Source organism: Chiloscyllium punctatum, chromosome 30 (genome assembly GCF_047496795.1).
Source record: "Chiloscyllium punctatum isolate Juve2018m chromosome 30, sChiPun1.3, whole genome shotgun sequence".
Lineage (NCBI taxonomy): Eukaryota > Metazoa > Chordata > Chondrichthyes > Orectolobiformes > Hemiscylliidae > Chiloscyllium > Chiloscyllium punctatum.
Genome location: NC_092768.1, coordinates 28,548,722 through 28,576,628, shown reverse-complemented (window position 1 = coordinate 28,576,628; position 27,907 = coordinate 28,548,722). Strand labels below are relative to the sequence as shown.

The 27,907-nt window shown below is 43.6% G+C and overlaps 1 protein-coding gene and 1 long non-coding RNA gene across 2 annotated transcripts; one reads left to right on the top strand and one right to left on the bottom strand.

Moving 5' to 3' along the window:
- On the top strand, positions 1 to 25,950 carry LOC140455357 (apolipoprotein M-like). The gene is made up of 6 exons (XM_072550146.1): positions 1 to 236; positions 10,926 to 11,074; positions 12,587 to 12,657; positions 15,277 to 15,387; positions 20,850 to 20,948; positions 25,111 to 25,950. Exons 1-6 carry the CDS (start codon positions 123 to 125, stop codon positions 25,128 to 25,130), a joined length of 564 nt encoding a protein of 187 aa, XP_072406247.1. The 5' UTR covers positions 1 to 122; the 3' UTR covers positions 25,131 to 25,950.
- On the bottom strand, positions 11,009 to 22,985 carry LOC140455358 (uncharacterized). Its single transcript, XR_011952824.1, has 3 exons — positions 22,345 to 22,985; positions 20,553 to 21,007; positions 11,009 to 11,159 (listed from the first exon to the last, which is right to left on the bottom strand). It is a non-coding gene; the product is annotated as an uncharacterized lncRNA (long non-coding RNA).
- Positions 25,951 to 27,907: the final 1,957 nt, after the last annotated feature.

Sequence of the window (27,907 nt, the reverse complement as noted above, 5' to 3'; positions counted from 1 at the left end):
GTCCACTTGGATCTGTCAAGGCTCTACTTCTGGGAATCAGGCACAAACAGCAACTCTAACTTTGGAAAGGGTCTTCCTCCCCAGTCTCTCTCTCTCTCTCCCTCTCTCTGGGTTTTGCAGTCATGTATCAGAGGCTGTGGTCGTGGATGATATACCTTTCCGGACTCACCCTGCAGCTCCTTTGGAATTGTGAATATGATGATAAGGTGGCTGCTGGAAGCCTTAACAAGACCCAGGTAAGAAAGTGGGGGGAAAACAATGAAGTCTGACAGTGATGGGGTGCCAGGGGTGGTGTGGGGGATGGAGAGCTGGGAAGGGCGGGGGGGGAGGTTGGGATCCCTGACACTTCTCCCTCTGGGGTTGCTCGGGAGTCACCCACAGAGCGGGGCTGAGTCTGTCACGGGTTGGAAAAGAGAGGGTGCATGGGTGATGCCCTCCGCATTTGACCAGCTCCATGTCGCAGCCACCGTCTGGGACCCCAGCCCACCCTCTCAGGGGAGGGGGGGGGGCAGGGGAGAAAGCAGTCGGGGAGAGATGGTCAAGGGTGGTTGGGAGGTGGTGGTGTTGGGGGAGTGGGGGTAAGGCTATCATTTAGTGGGACAGGTCTGAACATCAGAGAATGGACAGAGGGAAGATCTTCCTGGGGGGGGGGAGGGGGGAGAAAATAAAGATCCACACTCGGGGGAGGGGGGGGGGAGGGGGGAAGGTGGAAATGATGGGAGTCAGTGAGAGGGGAGAGATGGAAAAAAAATAGTCTATTTGGTGAAAAAAATAGTCTATTTGGTGAAAAAAAAACGAGGGAAGAGTGGAACCACATATCTTTGCTAAAGCAGGTACCACATCGAGGTGATAGCAGCCGGGATAGAGCTGGGGGGTGCCCTCCTTCCCCGTTCATTTCCAGCGGGCAGAGACTCCCACCACCTCCACCCCCCCCTCCCCCCACCCCCTTCACTATCTCCCAGAGGTCACCACCTCGCCCACGCATTGACTCTTTTGACCCAAGGATTTGGTAAGCTCTCTGGGTTGCACAAGTGGCTGAGGCAGGGACGGTGTGATGTCTCTGCCTGCAGTTGCAAGGTCTGTGTACCCTCATGCACTCGGGACACTATCAGCGCGGGCAAACCGTGCAAACCTGCTCCCCATCTCGACCCCCTGGTCAGAGCAGGGGCAGGAAGTACAAATTGCCGGAGAATCTCTGGCAGCATCTGAGGAGAAGAAGTCAGAGTTAACGTTCCGGGGTTGAGTGCCCCTTCCTCAGAACTGACTGGCACTTGGGGAAACGGCGGTTTCTGAAGTTGGTTTTCTGCCTGGGTACCCTGTAGCCTTCTGGACTCAATGTTGAGTTCAATAACTCCAACGCTTTAGCTTCTCCCATGTCCTTACCCCAACCCCCACCTCCTGCCCCAATACACACACACACACACACACACACACACACACACACACACACACACACACACACACACACACACACACACACACACACACACACACCAGGCCTTGTTATCACATATAAATATGTACATTCCTGATGAAGGTCTTATGCCTGAAATGTCGACTCTCCTGCTCCTGGGAAGTTGCCTGACCTGCTATGCTTTTCCAGCACCACGCTTTTCGACTCTGACTCTCCAGGATCTGCTGTTATCACACAGTCTGCTATTACCTACAGGGAGAAAGTAAGGACCACAGATGCTGGAGACTCAGAGTCAGAAAGTGCGGTTCTGGAAAAGCACAGCAGGTCAGGCAGCATCCAAGGAGCAGGAGAGTCAATGTTGATCAGCCGTGCTTTTCCAGCACCACACCTTTTAACTGCTATTACCATGGCCAGCCCATTGCTCACCACTAACAGTCCCCGTTAGTAGTCCCCATTCTAAGGAAGCTTCAATGGACCCGAAAAATTAACACTGATTTCTCTGCACAGATGCTGAGCTTTTCCAGCAATTTCTGGTTTTGTTTCCCATTAGTAGCTATTCACCCTCCTGCCAGATCATTATCCAGTCCTTTGGCTGTCCAACTGCTGTCTCTCTCTTTGAGCTTTATCCCACCTCTCGTTTACTCCTTAGTCGCTCACCCCCACTCTGTCTGCTGCATTTAAACCTACATTTTCCTAGCTACCATCAGTTCTGTGGGAGGGTCACTTTATCCGAAACATCAACTCTGATTTCTCTCCACAGATGCTGAGCTTTTCCAGCAACTTCTGTTCTTGTTTCTGATTTCCGGCACCTGCAGTTCTTTTGTTTTGTTTTTGTAGGGATTGAACCTGGGCAAGTCGGGGCATTTTGTAACGGTGACAGAAACTTGCATTTGGACGGGACTGAAATGAATGAATGGGCTTTTCCAATTGTCTTGGTTCTCAGGAAAGGAGCCACTTCCGAGTGACAGGAGGGGGCAATATCCTGCAGATTTCTCTACCAACACCACCCCCTCCTCCCTTGGAGGGGTCAATGTGTTGGAGAAAGGAGTAGATAAGATTTCCAGAGGCTGAAGGTTTCAAGGGATGTGTAGAGAGAGAGGGAGAGTGGTGTTGAAAGCCATGATCCTTGAAACTGGGTTCGATGGGACGAACGGCCGACTCGTTCTCCTACTTTGTATGTTTATGTGGCGCCTGAGGGGGAGAGGTTGTTGGACATTCATAAAAAGCAGACACCAGCCACATGAGTATCAGGACTGGGATCTGAGGGGTAGGTTCTAAGAAATAGCATAAAGGAGAGACAGAGAGAGGGAATTCCTGCTCCTTAGGCAGGACCACTAAATCCACATTTTGGACATAAACCCTTGATCAGGAACCAATGGAGATTGGTCTGGACAGTGGAGGTGAAGTGAAAGACAGAAACAAAAGCTGCATTTGTGTAGCCACTTGCACGTTCTCGGTAGGTCACAGCCTAAGTAACAGCCAGTAGGGTGCTTTGGCTTCGGAGTGCAGTCATAGAGATGTTCAGCCTCCCACACTCCAGGGAAAACAGCCCCAGCCTGTTGAGCCTCTCCGTGTAGCTCAAATCCTCCAACCCTGGCAACATCCTTGTACATCTTTTCTGAACCCTTTTAAGTTTCACAACATCTTTCCGATAGGAGGGAGACCAACTGTAATAATCGCAGGAAATGCATTGGCCAGGTCCCACTCTGCAGAAAGCAACAATGTTGGAGGTATTCATGAGGCCTTTGGATGATTATTTGGTGATGCTCCTTTGAAGAGCTGGTGCAGGAATGATGGGCCGAAAGGCTTCATTTTGTGATGGTAGGATGACAAAGGCCAGTCTACTTCTTGATTGAGAGATAAGCGTTGACCATGTTGTGTCGGATAAAGAGCCATCTGGCCCATCTGTTAGGTCACGGAGGGTGTGTGTTGGCAAAGGGACCGAGCTTTACATTCCCCTGGTATTTGTCCCCTCTGAGTCAGAGGGTCCCCACTCAAGACAGGATGCACTGGGAAATCAAGGCTTACATTCCAGTGCAGTACCGAGGGAGTGCTGTACTGTCAGATGTACCGGGTTACAGTTTGCAGTCCTCAGGTGTTCTGCTGTGTTTTGTTTTTCATTAAACACTGCAATCATTGACTGTGCAGCTCTCTGGTATATTCTCAGGTCATGTCAGGCAATATATAAATGCAGGATAGACTTTTCTTATCGGGAGGGCCAGGGGAAGTTTCATTAAATCTTCAAATTATATTTTTCAATGCTGTACCTGGAATACAGAATTAGGATTCAAGCATGTATTTTCCTAGTTTTACCATCCAATTACTGACTATATTTGGAATAGGAGATACTGGTGTAGCCTATGATCAGATCAGAATGACCTTCCAAAGTCTTCAACAGTGTGGTGTGACCTCTGGTTCTAAGCTGCTGATTACAGAAAGCGATCCAATAAGTTACTTATAAATAGAGGGGGAGTTGCTATCAACAGTTGCAGCATGCCTTTTTATCATCTAGCAAAATAACATCATAGATGGTTTGTTAGATGGACCTTTGACAACTCGAGGGTCTGTGTGTGTGTGTGTGTGATACAGACTGGAATCTAGTCGAGGGTTCAAATGGTTTATATATAGAATAATGGATAACTGGGAGTGAGTCACAGACTGGAATTTAATCAAGGGGCTCAGATGATTATCTTTTGAATAATGTAAAGGTGATTGTGGCTGTGCAGCTCAAAGAAAGATCTGTCCATCTAGTCTTCTCATCTGCTAGTTTCCCAAATCCCTGCCAATTACTATCTCTCAAGTATTGTTCCAATTTCCTTTTGGCTGTTATTGAATCTGCTTCTAGCACTATGTGAGGTGAGTAAAATCTATATTGTAACACACCACTGCATTAAATATTTTCCCCTCTGCTTACTTTGCCAATTGGCTTAGATCTGTGTCCGCGAGTTACCAGTCCTTTTGCCAATGGATACAGTTTCTGTTACTTCCGCTATGAAAAATCTTCTGTGATTTAGATTTTAAATCTCACAGTACCTCCCTCTGTTTTAAGGAGAACACTCCCATTTTTCCTTTTCTCTCCACACAACTGGTGTTCTTCATGTCCAGTGTCATTGTGGTAGCTTTATTTAGTTATTCATGGTATGTCACTTCGCTGGCTGGATGGCTATCGCCCTGTCCCTAGTTGCCCTTGAGAATGGTTGGTGAACTGTCTTCCTAAACCACTGCAATGTATTTTGTCTAGGGATACCCAAACAGTTGTTTGACCTCAAACAGTAGTTTGGTCTAGTCAGATTGAAAAAAACAATCGATATATTTCTAGCTCAGGGTGGTGAGTGGTCTCCTCACGTATCTGCCACTCTGTGTCCTTTTTGATGGAAGTGATCATCAGTTTAGAAGGCGCTGCTGAAGGAGTCCTTGTAAATTTTTGCAGTACATCTTGTAGATTCTACATACCCCTGTCACTGTGTGTTGGTGATGTGGAGGGAATGAAGATTTGTGGACGTGGTGCCAATCAAGTTGGTGTTTTGTCCTGTTTTTGTTCTTGAGTGTTGTTGGTGCTGCATTTATCCAGGAGTGGAGAGTATTCTATCACATTCTGTCCTGGCTTGTGGCTTATAGATAGTGGGCAGGATTTGGGGAGTCAAGAGGTGAATTACTTGCTGCAGGATTCCTTGTCTCTGATCTGATCCTGAGACCACGATGTTCATACAACTGCTCCAGTTTTTTGGTCAATGGTTATTCCCCAAGACGTTGATTGTGAAATTTGATCTGAACCCTCTCTAATATTTCCACATTCTTCTGAAAATGCAATGTCCAGAATTTGTCAGAATAGTCATAATGGGTGCCTAATTTATACAAAATTTGAATGACTGCTTTGCTTTGGTATTTCAATGAACGAATGATTTATTGTCACAAAAATTGCGAGAGATACAGTGAAAAATGTTTTGTTGCCACAATATGGCGCGGTTGTGGCGGTAAAGAGTAAATGGTACTTAAATAGAGTTCATGTACATTGGCTGTGATCCCAAATATGACTCCAGGGATTTTATAAGGTCCACAACTACCACTTCTGTTCATAAAGCCAAGGATCCCACTTTGAAGAATCTGTCTTCTAAATTTGTCCTTGCCCACTTCAAGGACTGATGTATCTACACTCCTAGATTTGTGTCCTACAAATAGCCACAACCAAGGTGGCATGTTTCGCTTTCTATTCCCACTCCTGTATCAGCCAAAATGGTTTCCAAGTTTTAGTCAACTCAGTGTCTTCGACAATTATGTAGTTCTCAGACTGTGTTGGGTTCAGTATGAGGAGCAAGTCAGCCAGGTTTCTTTAGTAAAAAACAAATAACTAGCTTATTACCAAAAGCAAACCTACTTAAATAAAATACAAATATTGCTGGCTAATAGTTTAGATTATGCAAATAATACCTACTTTTTAAGAATAACCATCACACAGACATACATTTAAGGAAAATGAACAATGCAAACTCTAGCCAGTGTTAACTTTAAAGTAGCTGAAAATGTGTTGCTGGAAAAGCGCAGCAGGTCAGGCAGCGTCCAAGGAACAGGAGAATTTCGGTGAAGAAGGGCTTATGCCCGAAACGTCGATTCTCCTGTTCCTTGGATGCTGCCTGACCTGCTGCGCTTTTCCAGCAACTGATCTCCAGCATCTGCAGTCCTCACTTTCTCCTCTAAGATTTTAACTTTAAAGTACCCAGGTGAAGTCATTGTTAAACGACAGCCCAGTGGTGTTACTGTGGATTGTTAATCTAGAGATCCAGGTAGCATTACATGAACTTGGGGGTTCAAACCCCATCACGGTAGAATTTGAATTTAATTAAAATCTGGAATTAAGAGTCCAACGATGTCCATAAATTCATCATCAATTGTCAGGAAAAGCTCATCTGGTTCATAAACGTCCTTCAGGGAAGGAAACTGCCATCCTATGTGGTCTGGCTGACATGTGATTCCAGACCCACAGCAATGTTCTCTGGGCAATCAGGGACAGACAATAAATGCTGGCCTCGCCAGTGATGTCCTCATCCCATGAATTAATATTAACAAAAACTCAGGGAAAAAGGTTGTGTCATGGAATACCCTGAATATTGTTCTGATCCTGAACTCATTCTGCATGCACCCAAGCTGCTGCCTCAAGCATGTTTTCCTAGAACAGTTTTAGAAGGTCTTTGCTTCAGGCAATGGTATAGATTCCAAGAAGATTCGCTTCAGGAACTCTCTCTGAGTGGTAAAGATGGCTATCAGTGAATTTTCAACTCTCTTACTTTGCTGAGAGGATTTGCAAAGATTGGAGAGAGGGAATATTGAGTTGTCACTTTGCAGGTAGGTCTCAGATAGTCCTGTAACACTCAGAAAGGTTGATCCTGCTCACAAACTGGTCCATGGGTCATCTCTCTGGAAGTTCTCCAGGCTGCACGATACCATGTGAACTCCCTTACAGATGCAGGATTGTTGCTATTGTACCCAGTGCCTTTCCTTAGTAAAGCACCTTTAGTTTAAGAGTGTAAAATACATATTTATTTGGGTCCACATGTTTAAAATAATATTTGGATAACATCTCTTTTTCATACTTTCACCCTTGAAAGAAACAAAACCTAACTTAGAGGTTTCATTTGCAAGGTGTCAAATTATAAGGGAAGATACAAAATAAGGAACACGTGTGCAATCATTCACTCTTTCAGTCCAACTAATCGAGTCATTGAAGTTTACAGCGTGGAAACAGGCTCCTTGGCCCAACTTGTCCCTGCCACTCAGTTTTCACAATGTAAAATAGTCCCATTTGCCTGTGTTTGGTACATATCCCACCATACCAATCCAATTCATGTATCTGTCTAAATGTATCTTCAATGACAAAATTGTACTCACCTCCCCCATTACCTCTGGCAGTTCATTTGAGACACCACCCTGTTTGAAAGCATTGCCCGCCCCTTTTGTATCTCTCCCCTCTCACCTTAACCCTATGCCCTCTAGTTTTAGACTCCCCTACCATGAGGAAAAGCTGCTGTCTGCCTCATCTGTGCCTGTCATGATTCGGCAGACCTCTATAAGGTCACCCGCCAGTCTCCTACACTCCAGGTAAAAGGTCCCAGGCTGTCCAACCTCTCCATGTAACTCAAACCTTCTAGTCAAGCAGCATCCTAGTAAGTCTTTTCTGCACTCTTTCTAGTTTAATAATATCCTTTCGAAAGAGTGACCAGAACTGCACTCAGTTCTCCAAATGTGACCTTACCAATGTATTGTTAAGCTGCATCAAAACATCCCAACGCCTATACTCGATACTCTGACCTATGAAAGAATGCATACCAAAAGCATTCTCCATCACACTGTCTACCTGTTACTCCATTTTCAAGGAGCAGTGTGGTGTTTTTTTGTCCATCTTGGTGTTCAGGTAATTCACAACAATGCTAGATTGTGGAGGCATTGGTGGTGATCTTTCAGGAATCACTGGAGTCAAGAAGGGTCCCAAATGACATGAAAATGACTAATGTAGCACCCCTATTTAAAAAGGCAGTGAGACAGAAAATGGAAAACTATAGGTCAGTTAGCCTGACCTCAGTTGTTGACAAGGTTTAGGAATATTATTAAGGATGAGATTGCGGACTACTTAGAATTGCTTGGTAAAATAGGGCTGCGTCAGCATGGCTTTGTCAAGGTGAAGTCATGCCTGACAAGTCTGTTAAAATCTTTTGAGAAGGTAACAAGCAAGTTGGACTGAGGAGAGCCAGTGGACGTGATCTATTTGGATTTTGGGGAGGCCTTTGATAAGGTGCCACACAGGGTGCTGCTAAAAAAGACAAGAGCTCATGGTGTTAGGGGTATAGAGTCATCGAGTCAGAAAGATGTACAGCACGGAAGCAGACCCTTCGGTCCAACTCGTCCATGCCGACCAGCTATCCCAACCCAATCTAGTCCCACCTGCCAGCACCCGGCCCATATCCCTCCAAATCCTTTCTATTCATATACCCATCCAAATGCCTCTTAAATGTTGCAATTGTACCAGCCTCCACCACTTCCTCTGGCAGCTCATTCCATACACGTACCACCCTCTGAGTGAAAAAGCTGCCTCTTAGGTCTCTTTTATATCTTTCCCCTCTCACCCTAAACCTATGCCCTCTAGTTCTGGACTCCCCCACCCCAGGGAAAAGATTTTGCTATTTATCCTATCCATGCCCCTCATAATTTTACAAACCTCTATAAGGTCACTGACATGGATAAAGGATTAGCTAACTGGCAGAAGGCAGAGAGTAGGGTTGTAGGAGTCATTTTCAGGAAGGCAGCTGGTGACCAGTGGAGCACTGCAGGGGTCAGTTTTGGGATCACAATTATTTACATTATACATCAACAATCTGGATGCAGGAACTGAAGGCATTGTTGCTAAGTTTGCAGATGACACAAAGATAGGTGGAGGGACAGGTAGTGTCGAGGAGGTCAGCAAGTTGCAGAAGGACATTGAAATGCTAGGAAAGCTGGCAAAGAAGTGGCAGATGGAATACAATGTGGCAAAGTGTGAGGTTATGCACTTTGGTAGGAAAAATAGAGGCTTCAGAAGTCTGAATCACAAAAGGTCTTATGATTCCTAGTTCAGGATTCTCCTCAGGTTAACATGTAGGCAAACAAATGCAATATTAGCGTACATTTCAAGAGGGTTAGAATATCAGAGCTGAGATGTATTGCTGAGATTGTCTCAGGCTCTGGTCAGACTGCATTTGAAAAATTGTGAGCAGTTTTGGGCCCCTTATCGAAGGAAGGATGTGGAGGGGACCCAGAGGAGGTTTATAAGAATGACCCAGATATGAAGGGCTTGTCATATAAGGAGTGGTTGAGAACTCCAAGTCTGTATGTGTTGGAGTTTAGAAAGATGAGGATAGATCTCATTGAAACTTTGTGAAATTTGGGGCAGCTCACACCAGTTAATATACTAAGCTGGCTTTCAACTTCTCAAACGGTGCTTGCCACTCCCCTGAACATAGCAGCTCAGTTTTCTTCTGTAACAAGTCTGACAATGGAGTAACCGTAGTGCTGAAATTTGGTACAAACTTGAGGTGGGAAGCACATAGCATTGTACTTCTAAATAAACCTGTTGGACTATAACCTGGTGTTGGGTGATTTTTAACCACATCTTAATATGGCAGCACAGTGTCTAGTCTCTCTAATAGTTGTGTTCACTAACCAAACAGTAGTAGTTTCAATTTGAGAATTGTCCGGGCCTCTTGCTGCTTTATCTTCCCGATCCTTTTCACCTTCCACTGTCCTTTACTGCCCGGCAGACCTTTGCTTGTGTATCGTCCATTGGGCTGTGGTACTGTGGATGTGACACAGCCGGCTAATCACCTGGGGTATCACACAGATAATTCACCTTGCTAATCATCTCTGTTGCTGTACAGGGACAACTGAACTGGGCTTTTAGCAGTTCATCCTGTAAAAAATAGCAAGTGCAATGCATAGTTCCCGGTTGAAATATTCTGCTCTCAACCTGTTTGTCCACCTACAATTTGGATCACATCTCTTCAACTTTCTAATCAATCTGTTCTTCTAAAGTGGAACTTGAATCCAGGACTAATGAACCAGAGATATGGACACTACCACAGCACCACAAGAACTCCTCACTCTTACCTTCTCATAGCAATATCCAGCAATGACCTATTGGCTGGAAGCTAATCAAGTAGGTAGATAGTTGATTGGTAGAGTAACAGATGCTTGGCCACAGATTATGTGCTGGAATAAATTAGGACATAGGAATATTTCTTTCACCCTAGTTTGACATTGCTTATGTTTGCCATGAAAATTCCAGGCCTATATTTTTATGGCATTTCTGTGTTTCTCATTTATGTTTTTTTTGTTGTTGTTGAAGTAGCTGCCTTAGAGTTTAACAACTTATCTAGCCAAACATTCATCTGAAATTCCTGCCCTCCTCTGTTAAAGGCCTTGAATCCCGGCTCAGACAGAGACATTGGAGGACATGCATGTGGAATTTAATAGAATGACACTGCAACCCAGGGATTCTTCTTCCCAGGAAAGGGCGGCACTCTTTTCTCCAGAAGAAAGAAGGTTGGGAGTAATCTAAGAAGAGTGTTTTAACTTTATGAGGGCAAGTTTGAGGAGGTCGAGGAGTGGGGAGTAGGGAGTGACAAGAATGAGAGGACCGTAAAGATAAGGGAGCACACATAAATCCAACAGGGAATTCGGAAGAAATATCTTCACCCAGAGCATGCTGAGAATGTGGAAATCCCTACCACAAGGGATAGTTGAGATAAGTAATGGTTGCAAACATCTAGGGGTAACCTAGATGAGTATACCAGGAAGGAATTAATAGAAAGCCAGTCTGTGAGGGTGAGGCATAGATAGCAAGAGGAAACTGTTGGACCAAACAAACTGAGGTTGGAGATATTTTGTCATACCTAGTGAGTTTTGTTTGTTGCCAAGACTAATTTTCCTACAATCACCACCGACCTTTTTCCTGACGGCGTTTTCCTTTGTCGTTTTCCTCCTGCAGTATTCCGGCAAATGGTACTTCATCATGATGGCAGCGGACTCGGATGCCTCACTGCTCAAGTTCAGGGCCATGGACAGCCACATCTTCCAGCTCACACCCATGGAGGCAGAGCAGAAGCTGCTCCTCCAAGGAGAGATCCGTCTCAGCCAGTGCGTACCTCACTGCTCATCTGGGCAGGCGTACCTCTCAATGTTAGGCTTTTAACTGATCGAGTGAGGTTCCGTGACTAGAATGCTGAGAGAGGGGGGGGAAAAAAAAATCATTACGCGCCTCCATCTCAATTGGGAAGGCTCTGGCAAATCCAAATCCAACAACCTACCCTGAAAACTCTACTCACGTTTTGACACTTAGGACAAATCCGAGCGCGGAAGCGGAAACAATCCATAACATTCTAAAACAACCGTGTCCTTTAACAAAATAAGCATTTCCCCCTAATTCCCAATGTCAATGAATCACCTTTTTAAAAACAAAAACAAATCAATCTTCCTTGAGTCTGGTCCTTTCTGTGTTCCAAGTTTCATTGAATTCTGTTCACAAGTTTTTAAAGGTTCTTTACAGATGAACTAAAGAGCAACTGCAAAGACATTACCTTCATCTTCCTTTATTGATAAAGGTCCTTATTATGGCAAATGGAATGTTGGCTTTTATTGTAAGAGGAATTAAGTATAAAGATATTGTAGGAAATCCTGCTACAACTTCAAGTGGCATTGGTGAGTCTGAACTTTGAGTACTGTGTCCAGTTCTGGTCACTTAATTAAGAAGGGAGACAGTTGCAGTGGGAGTAGCTCTGAGAAGGCTCATTGGGCTGATTCTAGGGATGAGGGGGTTTCACTTAGGAGGACTGGACCAGTTAGATATGGAAGGGATACTTCCGTTTGTGTCAGAATCTTGAATTAGGGGTTGTAGCTTAAAACAAGAATTCACCCATGTAAGACAGAGATGATGAAAAAAGTTCCCTCTCTCAAAAGGAGTGTGTGCAGGATCTTTAAATATTTTTAGAGGTAGATAGTTTATTGATTATCTGGGATATGCAGGAATGTTGATTTGAGGTTAAAATCAGTTCAGACATGATCTTATTGAATGGCGGAGGAGACTCAAACAAGACTACATTCCTTGTTCATATGTAGTCAGGAGAATGTAACTGATTACTCTGTCCTCCTGTATAATTGGCTTTGGTAATCTCCATCGATGTGAGAAAGAGTAAACATTATCTTCCGTGCAGGAAAGAAAGAAAAGTGTCTTCAGCCGAGGACAACAGAGAGAGAGAGAGATCATGGTCTTTGATGAAGGAACATAGGGCATGGGATTGAGAACCAGTAATAGGCCATTTGGCTCTTTGAGCCTCTTCCAACATTCAATCTGATCATAGCTGATCGGGTTGTAGTCCCAGTTCCACCTACTCTTCAGTTCCCCATATCCTTTATCTACATAAAAAAAATCAAATTCAGCTTTGAATAATTTCAATAACTGAAACCCCTCATCCCGAGAATGGGGGCAGATAGTGATCAGGTTATTAACTGAGGAAAGAGAGTGATTATTGCCTTTGGTAGAGAGGAGAGAATGAGTCTCAGCATTGTCAATAGACGAGGAGCAAGAGCGAGGTAACAGCGTGTTAACAGATCATAATTAACAGAATATGATGTTTTAATGTTGCTTCGTAGGTCAATGAAGTGTTTGTCTCGACAGTGGATCTATCACATCAACAACAAGACGCAAGAGATGATCCTGGAAAGTAAGCATACAACAAAGGAAACTCCACCAGTGTCTTCACAGCTCAAACCTTCTCTTCATATTGAATAACATTCATGTCATACAAATGCCAGTAATGACCAACTCTAATAAGAGAGAATCCAATCGCCATTCCTTGACATTTAATGGTGTTCCCATCACTGAATTCCCCACCATCAATATCCTTATTGTTACCATTGACCAGAAACCCAACTGGACTCGCCACATAAACACAGTGGTCTAAAAGAGCAGATCAGAGATTTGGAATATTGCGGCAAGTACTCACCTCCTAGCTCCTCAAATTTGTCCACCATTTCAAAGGCACAAGTGTGATGGAATACTCCCCACTTGCCTGGATGGGTGCAGCTCCAGCAACACTCAAGAAGTTTGACACCATCCATGACAAAACAGCCTGCTTGAGAGGCACCACATCCATAAACATCCACTCTGTCCACCACCAACACTCAGTAGCAGCAGTGTATGCTATCTACAAGATGCACAGCAGAAACTCACCAAAGATCTTCAGGCAGCACCTTCCAAACTTACGATCACTTCCATCTAAAAGGACAAGGCCAACAGATGCATGGAAAAACTATCACCTACAAGTTCCCCTCTAAGCCACTCACCTCCTGATTCGGAAACATATCGCTACTCCTTCCCTGTTGCTGGGTCAAAATCCTGTAACTCCCACCCTGAGGGCACTGTGGGTTAACCTACTGTGGGTTAACCTACTGCAGTGGTTCAAGAAGGCAGCTCACCACGACCACCTTCTCAAGGGCAACTAGAGATGGGCAATAAATGCTGGCCAGTCAGCAATGCCCACATCCCATGAGTGAATAAAAAAAAGTTGCAGATACATTGCCATAGACAGAACATAGATTTATACAGGCAAAAGCTTTGTTCATATACAGTTCTCAATATTAGTGCTGTGTTACTCTCTTAAATACATGGGAACATTCTACTCAGAGACAAGAGGAAGCTATTTAGCTCCTTGAATCTGTTCCATCATTGATTATGATTATGGGTCCAAATTCCTTAATCTGTGTCTTTGCACAAACCTATAAATTACCAATTCGACATTATTTACTAAACAGTTGTTCAAGAGAATCTGGGCCAGCATTTATTTCCCATCCCTGATTGCCCTGGAGGAAGTGTTCTGAGCCGCCTCTTTGAACCACTGCAGACCCTGAGATACACAAATATCCATAGTACTGTTAGGAAAGTAGTTCCAGGATTTTGACTAAGAGAAGGAACGGTGATTCATTTCCAGGTTAGGATAGTGGTGTAGTTTCGAAGGGAACTTGCAGGGAGTCGTATTCTCATTTATCTGCTGCCCTTGTCCCTCTAAGTGTCAGGGATTGTGGGGTTGTTTGGCAGGTACAGTCTAAGTGAACTAACTTTTTTTTAAAGAAGTGTTTCTAAAATCTATTACCCTTTACATGAATAAGTATTTCCTAACCCCTCTCCATAATAGCAACAGACCATCGCCCATATTAAATCCACCAGTGGACACCCTTAACATTTTATATTTGTGACATAAAACTAGCTTATACAATCTCTCATGCTTAATGTACTGTTATAGAATGCACATAGGATGTTTAGAGCCAGTGGTGGTTATTATTGGAAGCTAATTATCTCAGCCCTAGGCCAGCACCACAGGAACTCCTCGTGATTGTGTCCTAGGTCCAATCATCTTCAGCAGCTTCATTAATAACCTTTCTTCGATTATAAAGCTGGCAGGAGGGAAGTCCATTGGTGATTGAGTGTTCAGTACCATTCACAACTCCTCGGATATTTGGGATGACTCAGTGGTTAGCACTGCTGCCTCACAGCGCTAGGAACCCAGGCCTTGGGTGACTTCCGTGTGGAGTTTGCATGTTCTCCCCGTGTCTGGGTGGGCTTCCTCCCACAGTCCGAAGGTGTGCAGGTTGGGTGGATTGACTATGCTTGAAAAAACATTGCCCCATAGTTTCAAGCAGTGCGCAGGCTAGCCATGGTAAAAAGCCTGACTACACTGCAGTGATTCTGTGTTCAGGTCAGAAGCAGTCTATCCCCATGTGTAGCAAGACGTGGAAAAAACGTCATACCTAGAGTCGGGAGTTGCAAGCACCATTCATGCTGTGAAAGTGTCATGCAAGCAAATGACTGCCTCCAATGAATATTTAGTGGCTTTAACTCCCCCAGGCACTGGGTGGTGCAATCCATCAGATATTGTCCTTTCCCTCTTCTGGGATTTAGTGGTGCAGTGGGCCAACCATTCTCCTTTTGCTGTCTGCAATCGGATAGGACAGTGCATCAGAAACTGTCCTTTCCTCCTCGAGGTTGGGATAGGGTAGTGAATTTGAGACCCCTGCTGGCAAATCATGAAAATGGCAAAGAATCTCAGCTCACCACATCCAAACAACGGTCAATGTCGTTACCACTTGGTGGGACAGTGAGTCAGACAGTGTCCTGAACCCTTCTTGGACCGGGTGGGTCAGTGGGTCTATCCTTTCCCTCTTTGGGATTGTGCAGGGCAGCCGGTTTAGACAAGATCAATGAAAGAGCCTCCACACTTGTCAAAACCCTAGATTGGTTCCAGTTTGATTCTTACAGATCTTTTCCATTTGTCTCCTCATTTGAGGCCGGCCTTATCAGAAGACGGAGATCTTCGTGAACGACAGTGACGATTATATTGTGCTTCTGGAATCACAAGATAAAGGATCAGAGAGGTTCCGAAGGCTGATGCTTTACGGTAAGAGACACACGCAGTGACAAACCTGAGGATAAATGAAGTGTGGGCTGCTTAGGCCAAGAGTCTTTTTCCATCTCAGAGTTTCCCTCCTCATTTAGGTCTTTTAATATTTCAACAGTTGGCTTCAAAGACTACGGCTTGCATTTCACTGATAAGAGATGAATAGATGATCTAATTGAAAAGGCGAACAGGGAGGTATAGTGAATTCGTAGAGCAAATAAGTTAACTTATATACCTTAACTTTACAGCCAGCCCCTTTTGGGCTGAAATCTGAAAGTATTTCTTCAACTAGAGGCTGTTGAATATATGGAACTTGACACAAAAAATGATTGAGGAGACTGGGGTGGGTGGGGTGAGGGATCAATCGAGAAATGTCAGAACTGAAGTTGCTAAGGTTTTTAACAATGGAAAAGAAGTCACTGAGATTTAAGTATATGGATGCTTGAAGGAGAAATTCTTTGTTCTATCAAGTCTTTACAAAAATGAAGAAAAATTAAGACTAAACTGGGAAACATAGTGTTTAAATTGGATTAAGCTTACACCCACAGCTTGGTTGAGGAGCATAGAATGGTACAGGCCCTTTGGCCCATGATGTTGTGCCAAGCATTTATCTTAATCTAAGATCAACCTAACCTACACACCCTTCAATTTACTGCCGTCCTTGTGCTTGTCCAGCAGTCGCTTAAGTGTCCCTAATGTCCTTGACTCTACTACCACTGCTGGCATTGCATTCCATGCACCCATATGTTCAAATGTTGCTTAAATTTGATGACAAGGATGTGGAAGACTTTTTCATCTCATTTGAAAGGGTGGCTAAACAAATGCAGTGGCCAGTAGCAATGTGGACTTTGTTGATCCAAACGGAACTTGTAGGTAGGGCCAGTGAGGTATTTGCATCCCCATCAGAGGAGGTATCTGGGGAGTATGAGGAGGTGGAGAAAGCCATATTAGTGCAAATGAGCTTGTACCAGAAGCCGATGGATAACGTTTCAGGAATCTAAGGAAGGACCCAGGTCAAACCTACATTGAGTTTGAAAGGATCAAACAGGATAATTTCGATCGATAGCTAAGAGCTTTAAAAATCGAGCAAACCTGTGATGCCCATAGATTATTTTGAAGGAATTCACAAAATTCATTTGCTGAAGGAACACAAACTCATGTGGAAGAGCAGAGAACTAAAACAGCAAGGTTAGCAGCTGAAGTGGCTGATGATTTTGAACTGGTCCATAAAACACGGTTTGACTTCCAGATTCAAATTTCAGTCCATGAGGGATGGAAGCTGGGGCAAAGAGAAACCTTCACATTGAAAGGGAAAGGTAGATTTCAGTGAAGATCATAAGGATAATTTACTACAGAGTTAAAAAAGAAACCCTTGAGGGGGACAAAGAAGTTAAGAAGCTCTGGTGTTTTCATTGTTATAAAGTGGGCCACACAAAATCACAGTGTTGGTGGCCTAGGAGAAAGTCAGATGTGGGAAACCGGACGATCCTGGGAGTTTTGTCGGACTAGTAACAAAAAGCACAAGGGAAGTTAGACAACTGCCTTACAGTGTACAAGACAATTAGAGATTGATTAAGGAGGAAGTGCCAGATTTGCTTAAAAATATACATGCAAGGGTAAAGTTTATTCACATAGGCCAGGAAGAGCAGGTAAAGAAGTTACAATATTAAAAGACATAGGATCCTCTCAGACTGTGATGCTGAAGGATGAGGAGACATGTATCTCTGAGGGTATGCCAGAAAGGGTACTGGTAACAGAAATTCAAGGTGAGACAAGAAGTGCTCAATTATGTAAAGTGAGGCTAGGGAGTCCAGAGAAGAGTGGTGAATTTGTGGTAGGAGTACTGGGCAAACTCTCAGCTCCAGGAATACAATTTGTCCTTGTAAATGACATAGCTGATACACCGGTAGGCATGCTGCCTACTCTAGTTGAAAAGCCAGTGGAGATGCAGGCAACTGAAGAAATGAAGGATCTTTATTCAGGAATTTTCCCTGATTGTGAGGTCACGAGATCACAGAGTCACAAGCTGAAGCAGGAGAGATCAAAAGGCACAGGTAAGGAAGCTGACATAGCTTCATTCAAGATTTCTTTTGATCAGGTAAGTGGGACAGAATGGGGCAACAAGATAAACATGGAAGTATCTTCGGCTCTGCTATACTTACCGAATTACAGCAGCAAGATGAGAACTTAAAACAGTTGTATCAAAAGGCATTTACAGAGGAGAGTGAATGCATTCCTGTGTGTTATTACTTAACAAATGATGTCTTAATGAGGAAATGGAGACCATCACACATTCAAGCAGATGAGAAATGGGCAGACATTCATCAAATTGTTTTGCCAGTAGGGTATAGAAAGGAGGTGCTGCAAGTGATGTGTGAGCTACCACTTGGAGGTCATTTGGGGTAAGGAAAACACCAGCTAAAATACAAAGACATTTTTACTGGCTGGGACTATTAAAGGATGTCGTTGAATTTTGCCAGACGTGTCATACATGTCAGCTATTTGGAAAACCACAGGCAGTAATAAAACCTGCACCTTTAATACCTATTCCAGCATCTGAGGAACCTTTCACAAGATTGATTGATTGATTGCGTAGATCCCCTACCTCAAACAAAATGTGGGAATAAGTATTTAATAACAATAAATAAATAACAATAAATGTGTAGATTTCTACAGGCAATCTCATTAAGCAACATCACCGCTAAAAGGTTTGTAGAAGAATTATTTAATTTTTAAAAATCAGATACGGACTACCCATAGAGATCCAGTTAGATCAAGGATCAAACTTCACATCCAAACTATTCAAAGAGGTTTTGGATAATTTGGGGATAAAGCAATTCAAATCGACTGTGTACCATCTAGAATCGCAGGGGGCGCTAGACAGATGGCACCAAACACTAAAGACCATGTGGAGAGCTTATGGTCAGGATTATCCAGATGATTGGGATAAGGGAGTTCCGTTTGTACTTTTTGCGATCAGAAGATGTACCAAAAGAATCGACCAAATTCAGTCCATTTGAAATAAGGGGGCCGTTAAAATTGATGAAGGAGAAATTAATAAATCAAAATTCAGAGACCACCCATTTGGATTATGTGTCAAATTTTAGAGAACAATTAAATAGAGCTGTAATGCCAAATGGATGACATCAGTTCAAAGTCATGCCATTTGGTGTAAAAAAGCACTCCAGCCACATTTCAGAGACTGACTAATAAGGTCATTGCTGGATTACCCAATTATGTTGTTGATGACCGGATGATTTTTAGTCACTCATGGAAGGAACACTTACAGCATTTACCGGACTTGTTTGATTGGCTTTGGAAGGCAGGCTTGGTGGTAAACCTGGATAAAAGTGGATTTCCCAAAGCCCAAGTCAACTTCCTGGGCCATGTTATTGGACATAGACAGATAGCCCCACAGGATGCGAAAACAAAAGTAATTCATGAAATTCCCACACCATTGGTGAAAAAAGCAGTACTACGGTTCCTGGGATTGAGTAAATTTTACTGACAGTTTGTGCCGAACTTTAGCAGTAAGGCCACTCCACTCACTGAATTGTTAAGAAAGGGCAAGAAGTTTCAGTGGACAGCGGACTGTCAAAAGGCATTTGACAACCTGAAGGCTGTGTTAACCACTGCTCGGTCTTAGCCACACCGCATTACACAAAGTCTTTCAAGGTGGCTATTGAAGCAAGTGATGTCGGTGTCAGTGCGGTGTTCCTGCAGGAGGATGATGAGGGGCTAGAAAGACCCATCGGGTATTTTTCCAGGAAGTTGAACGTTCACCAACAGAAATATTCAACGGTGGAGAAAGAGACATTAAGCTTGGTAGTGGCATTGCAACATTTCAGTGTCTATATTACCAGCAATGCATCTGACACAATCGTATACACTGATCATATCCCATTGACATTAATGGAAAAATATAAGGACAAAGATACCAGACTGTTTAGATGCAGCCTGTTGTTTGACAATTGTGCATGTGGCAAGTCACGAAAACGTGTTTGTCAATGCATTATTGAGGCTCAAATGAGATATGGAGATGTTCAATGGTGGTTATGCCACGGCTTGAATTTGCATGTGGTTATGTATGTTTGCATGTTTATAGTTAGTATAGTTATATGTTTGTTTAGGTTACTAACCGGGTCTTTGAAAGGTTTTAAAAATGAAGCCATCTTTTGGTATTGATGGTTCACAAGGTGTCACAAAGCTGGTCCCTTTTTTCTAAAAGCTGTCCTTTTCTCAAGAATACTGTGTCCTTGGTTTTTTTTTTCAGAGGGGTCATAAACCTCTCTCGATGCTGATTAGACTGGTTTGGTACATTCCTAATGAAGGCCTTTTGCCCAAAAGGTTGACCCTCCTGCTCCTCGGATGCTGCCTGACCTGCCGTGCTTTTCCAGCACCACACTCTTGACTCTGCTTTCCAGCATCTGCAGTCCTCATTTTCACTGAGGCATTTCTGATACTGCAGACCTCAAGAGGAGGCTGAGATGGATCATCGACATGACACATTCAGTGGGTGCTAAGTGCAAATGCATCTGTACTGCCTTTTGCATCGATATGCTGGGCTCCCATACCATTGACGATGGGATATTTTTGAAGATTGCTCCTCCTATTATAGCATGTCCATTACTGACCAAGACTAGATGAAGAAGAACAGCAGAGCTTTAAATCCATTGGTTGAGAGATTGTTTAACTCTGCTAATGGATGCAGTTACCAGTGTTCACCATGCAAGCAGTTGTGTTGTAACGTCATGAGGTATCGCATGTTGAGGTATGCCTGGTGCTGCTCCTGGCATGTCTTTTTGCACTTAATATGGATTCACTCAAACACATTTAAAGGGGAAATCTTTGCAGAGGAAAGATCAGAAGAGATGTGAGACTCTTGGACAGCTCTGTAATGAGCTGGTACAGACATAATTGATTGAATGGCTCTCTTCTATGCGTGCATGGTAAAAGGGTGTATTAAAAATCCAGGGCTTCTGCTAGTTATAATAATTTTTTAAGCAATCTGCTCAGACATGTTATGACACATCTCTGAAGTAAGGAGGACTTGAATGCGGCTTTCTGGCCAAGCGATAGGAATATTATCATTACGCCAAGAGCATCAATTATGTAATCAATTTGAAGGCAATGTAAAGGATGCTTGAAAAGTTCTTTTAACCAACCTGTTTGGACATGGGTATGAAACACCTCCAAGGCAGGTAGGACTGGAACCGGGCCTCCTGGTCCAGACTGATAGATCCTACCACAAGTCTCCATTCATGCCAGATATCTGGTGATAATGCACTGGTCTATAGAACTCCAACATGCAATTGGTATCAGGGTTGTCAGGAGGATGGGAGAGATTGTATTCATTGATTGTTGTCAAATTATTAATACACACGGGCCATGTAATTCAAGTGTCTCCTTCTCTCTTCTTCCTCCCACCATCTTCTCGACTCTCCTCTTTTCTCTCAATACAGGCAGATCTCCAGCCTTAACTGACTTTGCCCGCCTGAAGTTTGAACACCGTGCCAAGTGCATGAACTTGACTGCCATTTTTGTTCTGGAACAGGCCCAAGGTTAGTAACTGAAGGCATTGCCTTTCGCAAGTCCTCTCTTGCTCTATGTCCGAAAGATGCTGGGTTTGTAAGAACAGAAAATTGAACATATTATTCAATTGTTTAATTAAATAAAATAGTGCTAGTTGGTAAAAGAAAGAACTTCTACTGCCTCAGATCATACCAGTTTGACAGGTTTAGCAGTTCTGAGCATGTAACAAACCAGTTGACAAACCAGTTGACAAAGGAAAACTAACAAAAAATTAACATATTTGGATTGCCAAATGGCATTTGACAAGGTTCCACATAAAAGGTGCCAACATAAATCAAGAGCTCATAGTTTTAGAGGTAATATATCAGCACGGATCAAGGATTGGCTAACTAGAGAAACAGGATAAATGGGTTTTTAGAGATCTGCCAGAGATCACTGCTGGAATCTCAGCCATTCACAATCCATATTAATAACTTGGACGAAGAGACAGATCGTACAGTAGCTTGTTGACAACAAAGCAGGTTGTGAGGATAACATAAAGAATCAGCAAAACAAAAAGTAGATAGGTTAAGTGTGGCCCAGAAAAAGTTACATGAAGAGTAACGTGGAAACTTGAACTTGTCTGCTTTGGCTGAAATAGGAAAGCAGTATATCATTCAAATAGAGAATGTATCATAAGGTCCTTTATGTGCAAGCACAAAATGCTTGCATGAGATACAGCAAATAATGGGGAAGGCAAACTAAATGTTGACCTTTATTGAAAGGAAGATGGAGTATAAAAGTAGGCAAATCTTTGAACAACTGTGAGGCAAACTGTGTATAGTTATGGTCTCCACACTTAAAGGGGACATGAGATTAGATTCCCTACAGTGTGGAAACAGGCCCTTTGGCCCAACAAATCCACACCGACCCTTCGAAGAGTAACCTGCCCAGACCCATTTCCCTCTGACTAATGCACTTAACACTACGAACAATTTAGCAAGGCCAATTCACCTGACCTGCACATCTTTGGATTGTGGGAGGAAACCAGAGCACCCGGAGCAAACCCATCCAGACACAGAGAATGTGCAAACTTCACACAGACAGTCACCCGAGGCTGGAATCGAATCCGGGTCCCTGGTGCTGTGAGACTGCAGTGCTAACTGCTGAGCCCATATTTGCCTTGGTGAGGCAGGTCAGAGAAGGTTCACTATGCTGATTTCTGACTTGAAGACATCATTGCATAAAAAGAAGTTGAGCAGATTTTACCAATAATTACTGGGGTTTAGAGAATAAGAGGTGGTCTTAACGAATCAAATCGGATTCTTTATAGAGTAGATGCTGAATGTTTCCTTTCATGCAAAGAATTGAGAATTAGTGGGGCAGAGTTACAAAATAAGAGTATCCCTCTATGACCGAGATGCGAAGTAATTTAGGAATCCTCACCTTAGAAATCCTCTTCCACAGTGAGCAACGGAGGCGATGAACTTGTCAATCATAACTAGACTACTAATCCAGAGACCCAGATGATGATTGGAGGACCCATGGCAGATGTGAAATCGGAATTCGGAACAAATCTGGAATTAAGGCTGTAAAGTTGACTATCAAAGCACTGTTGCTTTTCAGAAAAACCCATCTGGTTCAATAATGTTTAGAATAGGAAGATCAGTCTTTACTTGGTCTAGCTTATGTGCCACCCTGTGTTCTCTGGACAACTAGGGTTGGACAATAAGCGCTGGCCCTGCCATCAATGGCCACATTCTGTGAATGAATTTAAAAGAAATATGTCAGGTTAACAAATATGGGTCATTCAATACATTCAGACAGGAAACGCCAGGGAGGGGAAGCAGGCTGAAAAGTAGAGTATCAGCTGCAATCAGCTCACAACCATAATCTTATCAGATGGTGGAGAAGGCTTAAGGAGCCACGTGACTCACACCTACTCCTATTTCTTAAGTTCTTAGGTGCTTCATCAGTTGAAAAATGTCTGAAGTGTAGCCGCTGTTGTAATGTAGGTAAAGCGACAATCAATTTATGCAATGACCAGGTAATCTGTTCCAGCAATATTGCATGAGGCGTAATTTTTAAAATTCATTTGTGGGATTTGGGCATCACTGGCTGGCCAGCATTGATAGCCCATCCCTATTTTCCCTTGAGAAAGTGGTGGTGAGCTGCCTTCTTGAATCACTACAGTCCATTTGCTGTGGGTTGACCCACAATGCCGGTAGGGAGGGATTTGACCCAACGACTGTGAAGGAACGGCGTTATATTTCCAAGTCAGGATGGTGCGTGGCTTGGAGGGGAACTTACAGGTGGTGGTGTTCCCAAGTACCTGCTGCTCTGTCCTTCTGGATGGAAGTGGTCATGGGTTTGAAAAGTATTAAGGATCTTTGGTGAATTGCTCCAGTGCATCTTGTAGATAGTACACACTGCTGGTGGAGGGATTGAATGTTTGTAGATATGGTGCCAATCAAACAGGCTGCTTTGTCCTAGATGGTGTCAAGCTTCTTGATGGTGTTGTTGGAGCTGCACCCATCCAGGCAAATGGAGAGTATTCCATCACACTCCTGACTTGTGCTAAGTAGATTGGTGGATAGACTATGGGGTGTCAGGAGGTGAGTTACTCATGGCAGTGTCCCTAGTCTCTGACCGGCTCTTGTAGCCACTGTGTTTGTGTTGAGTCCAGTTGCGTTTCTGGTCAATGGTAACCCATTTTTCTTGACAGAAAAGGAAAATTCTGCATACGTTCTTCAAATTATGTTATGGGATATTTTATGTGTACTTGGTTGTTCAGTCTAACATTGTGTCCGGAAGACAGCAACCTCTAACAGTTGGAGCTGGCAGCCAAATCTCTGGAATGGGGCGTGAACTTTTAACCTGAGACAGGAATAGCCGTTGGGCCACTGTGCACATCCATCAGGGGGAAACATCTGGCGTGTTACATGATCAGAAGGGATCCATCCCTGCGTTAAGTCCAATGCACAGACATCACATCATTAAAGACAGGACCAGACCAGTAGGATTTTGAATGTGTCAACGCTAGATTATCACAGAGCCACTTGTGTGTCAACTGCCCATGGAAATGACAGGGTGAGGTCAGAACCTTCAAAACAAGATGAGAAGGGTTGGCTGGGAGTGTAGGAAGGTCAGTAGATTAAGTTGAAGACAAGTACCATGGGTGTGATAGCCTAGACATGGGACTGCTAATCCAGAGAGCCAGGAAATGTTTTGGGCATCTGGTTTGAATCCTGCCATGGCAGATGGTCGAATGCAAATACAATAAAAATCTGGAATTACAAGTCTAACGATGAGCAAAATATGTTGGTGGACTTAACCCATTTCCCTATTAGCAGTGCTTTGGGACAGACGTACTTGCGGAAGGACTCTGGAATATTGTGTGCAATTCTGGTCTCCTTCCCATCGGAAGGATGTTTGAAACTTGAATGGGTTCAGTCAAGATTTACAAGGATGTTGCCAGTGCTGGAGGATTTGAGCTCGAGGGAGAGGTTAAACAGACTGGGGCTGCTTTCCCTGGAGTGTCGGAGGCTGAGGGGTGACCTTATAGAGGTTTACAAAATTATGAGGGCATGGATAGGATAAATAGACAAAGTCTTTTCCCTGGGGTGGAGAATCCAGAATTAGAGGAAATAGGTTTAGATGAGGGGGGAAAGATATAAAAGGGACCCAAAGGGCAAGTGTTTCACATAGAGGTTGTGCGTGTATGGAATGAGCTGCCAGAGGAAGTGGTGGAAGCTGGTACAATTACAACATTTAAAAGGCATCTGGATGGGTATATGAATAGGAAGGGTTTAAGAGGGGTGTGGGCCAAGGGCTGGCAAATGGGATGAGATTAGGTTAGGATATCTGATTGGCATGGATGAGTTGGACCAAAGGGTCTGTTTCTGTGCTGTACATCTCTATGACCATGAAACCATTGTCAATTGTCAGAAATACCAATCTGACTCACTAATGGCCTTCAGGAAAGGAAACTGCAATCCTTACCTGATTTGGCCTACATGTGACGCCAGATCCACTGGATGTGATTGATGCTCATCTGCCCTCTGGGCAATTCTGAATGGGTAACAAATGCTGGCCCAGCCACCAACACCCACATCCCATGAATGAACAAAAAAACAATTATTGAAAATGAGTTTCATCCTATATAGTTATCGTTTTGACATTGCAGTAATTAGGTTTCTCCTTTTCCTGCAGAGCCTTGTGAGATATCTTGAGTTACAATTTCCAATCTTCAGGACCTTGGAAATCAGGACTACGAGGGTACAACTCCTGAACTGTCTCCTCTGCATATGCTATTGGTTTGCCCCCTTATGGAGCATCGGACATCACAATTATCTTGTTCACTGACAATTAATTTGACTGCTCTCAACACACATCATATACAGTGCCATAGGACCAGCAGGCAGCCATTTTGAGGCCACTCTGCCATATTCAGTAAAATTTTGGCTGCTTTCATACCTCACCTCCACCTATCCCTCTCCCCATTCTCACCCCACCCCACCCTCCCCTCCCCATATCCAAATCCAAAGATGTACTGGTTAGGTGAAAGATTTCGATTTTCCTTCGTGTCCACTTTCTTTTGCTGTTCCTGAAACAAGACACTTTTCCATGTTCCGAAGCCAACTGGATCATGCAAATGCAGTAAAGTTTGGAAATTTGAGCTCAGAGCAAAACACACCCATAATTGAAACAACTGATGCTTTTTGCTCAGTTTGATGCCTTTTAATTTATGCTCACAGATGCAAAAATCAGGTGCATTCTTTTATGGGTGCGCGAATAAGAGACTCAATTTTTTCCAGTGTGTACCACAACCAGTGTGTACCACTGGAACAGTTTGCTTCTAACCTTGATTTCATTTTTATTTTGGGGGGATTTAAACAAAAATCCACTATCTAGAAATGTGCAACCCATTATGAAGTGTAGAGAATCAAAATATTGAACTTCAGACATTACTGGTGATAACTGCGAGCTACTGTTTGTACATACGTGCCTTTGTTCACGAGGAAAGAGCAACGAATAAAGATCTTGCGTCTATACTGGAAGTTTGTGAAATATTGTGGATACTCAGTGCACAGCAGCAACAACACAATGATTGTTTACAATACTCCCAAGAACAATTAAGGACTGGAACAGCCTTTCACCTCCAAGTTCTCTAAGGACTCATTTAACGAGAATCTGTTATAGAGTCATACAGCACGGAAACAGACCCTTGAACATAATACCAAGCTAAACTGGTCACACCTGCCTGCTCCTGGCCCCTATCCCTCCAAACCTTTCCTATTCATGTACTTAGCCAAAAGTCTCTGCAATGTTGTAATTGTACCCACATCTATTTCTTCAGCAAGTTCTTGCCATATGCCAATCACCCTCTGCATAAAGAAAATTTGCTCAGGTCTCTTTGAAATCTCTGTCCTGTCATCTTAACAACGTGCCCCCTCGTCTTGAAATCACCCATCCTAGGCAAAAGACAATTACCATTAACTATACCTCTCATTATTTTATATACTTCGATAAGGTCGCCTCTCAGCTTCTTACACTCCAGTGAAAGAAGTCCTAGCCTCTCCAGCTTTTCTTTATAACCCAAACCTTCCATACCCAGCAACCTCCTGGCAAATCTCTTCTGAACCCAATGCAACTCATCAACGATTATGCACCTCATGACAAGTCCCCACTGGAAATTTTAGTGAGAAACAAGATGAAGCTATGATAACACCAAAAAGCAGCTAAGGAAATTGCTGATCAATTTTAAAAAAGGAGCAAAGTTGGAGTTGATATGCAGATTGCCATATTCTCAATTAAGCGAAAGTGAGGTAGCAAATGCTAGAGATCAGAGTCGAGAGTGTGGTGCTGGAAAAGTAGAGCAGGCCAGGCAGCATCCGAGGAGCATGGGGGGGGAAAAAAAAAATCTATGTTTCGGGCAAAAGCCCTTCATTCTGAGGAAGAGAAACAATGTTGTGGCCATAACAGAGATGCGGGTTTCACAGGAGTAGGAATGGTTGCATGATATTCTACGGTTTAGAATGTTTAGAAAGAATAGGGAGGGTGGAAAAAGAGGAGGGGGTGTAGCATTGCTAATCAGAAAGTGCATCACAGCTACAGAAACAAAGGTTGTTGAGGAAGGTTTGTCTACTGAGTCAGTATGGGTGGAAGTTAGGAACAGCAAGGGAACAGCCACCACATTGGGGTATTTTTAAAGACAACCTAACAGCAGTAGAGAGATTGAAGATCTCATAGGCGAGCAGATTCTGGAAAAATGTGAAAGTAGCAGGGTTGTTGTTACGGGTGATTTCAACTTTCCCAATATCGATTGGAACCTCCTAAGTGCAGATGGTTTGGATGGAGCCGTTTTTGCCAGGTGCGTTCAGGAGGGTTTCCTTACTCAGCATGTAGACAGACCGACGAAGGGAGAGGCCATTTTGGATTTGGTGCTCGGCAGCGTGCCATTACAGGTGTCAGATCTGGTGGTGGAAGAACACTTTGGTGAAAGTGATCACAACTGCCTCACATTTACCAGAGCCTTGGAGAGTGAAAGAAGCAGTTACTGAGGGAAGATATTTCACTGGGGAAAAGGAAATTATGACACTATCAGACCAGGAGTTGGGAAGTATGAACTGGGAGCAATTGTTCCACAGAAAGGGCATAACAGATATGTGGGGACTACTTAAGGAGCAGTTGTTGCGAGTGATGCACAAATTTGTTCCTCTGAGACAGGTAAGAAGGGGAAAGATTAAGGAACCTTGGATGACTAAAGAGAGGCTTGGCCAGAAGGATTAGTGAGAATCTAAAGGCATTTTACTCGTACGTGAGGCATAAGAGAGCGGTTAGGGATAGCGTAGGGAACTTGCGCATGGAGTCGGAGCAGATAGGGGAAGCCCTAAATGAGTTTTTTGCTTTGGTTTTCACCAAGGAAAGGGAACTTATTGTAAATGAAAACTGGGATTCAGTCTCAACCAGATCAAAATTGGTGAAGCTGATGTGCTAGAAACTTTGG

Excerpts from the sequence above, each read along its gene's own strand:
- LOC140455357 (XM_072550146.1), top strand. The coding sequence starts at position 123 with ATGTATCAGAGGCTGTGGTCGTGGATGATATACCTTTCCGGACTCACC. Across the intron at positions 237-10,925 it reads GAAGCCTTAACAAGACCCAG|TATTCCGGCAAATGGTACTT; the intron begins GTAAGAAAGTGG and ends TTCCTCCTGCAG. Across the intron at positions 12,658-15,276 it reads GCAAGAGATGATCCTGGAAA|GCCGGCCTTATCAGAAGACG; the intron begins GTAAGCATACAA and ends TCCTCATTTGAG.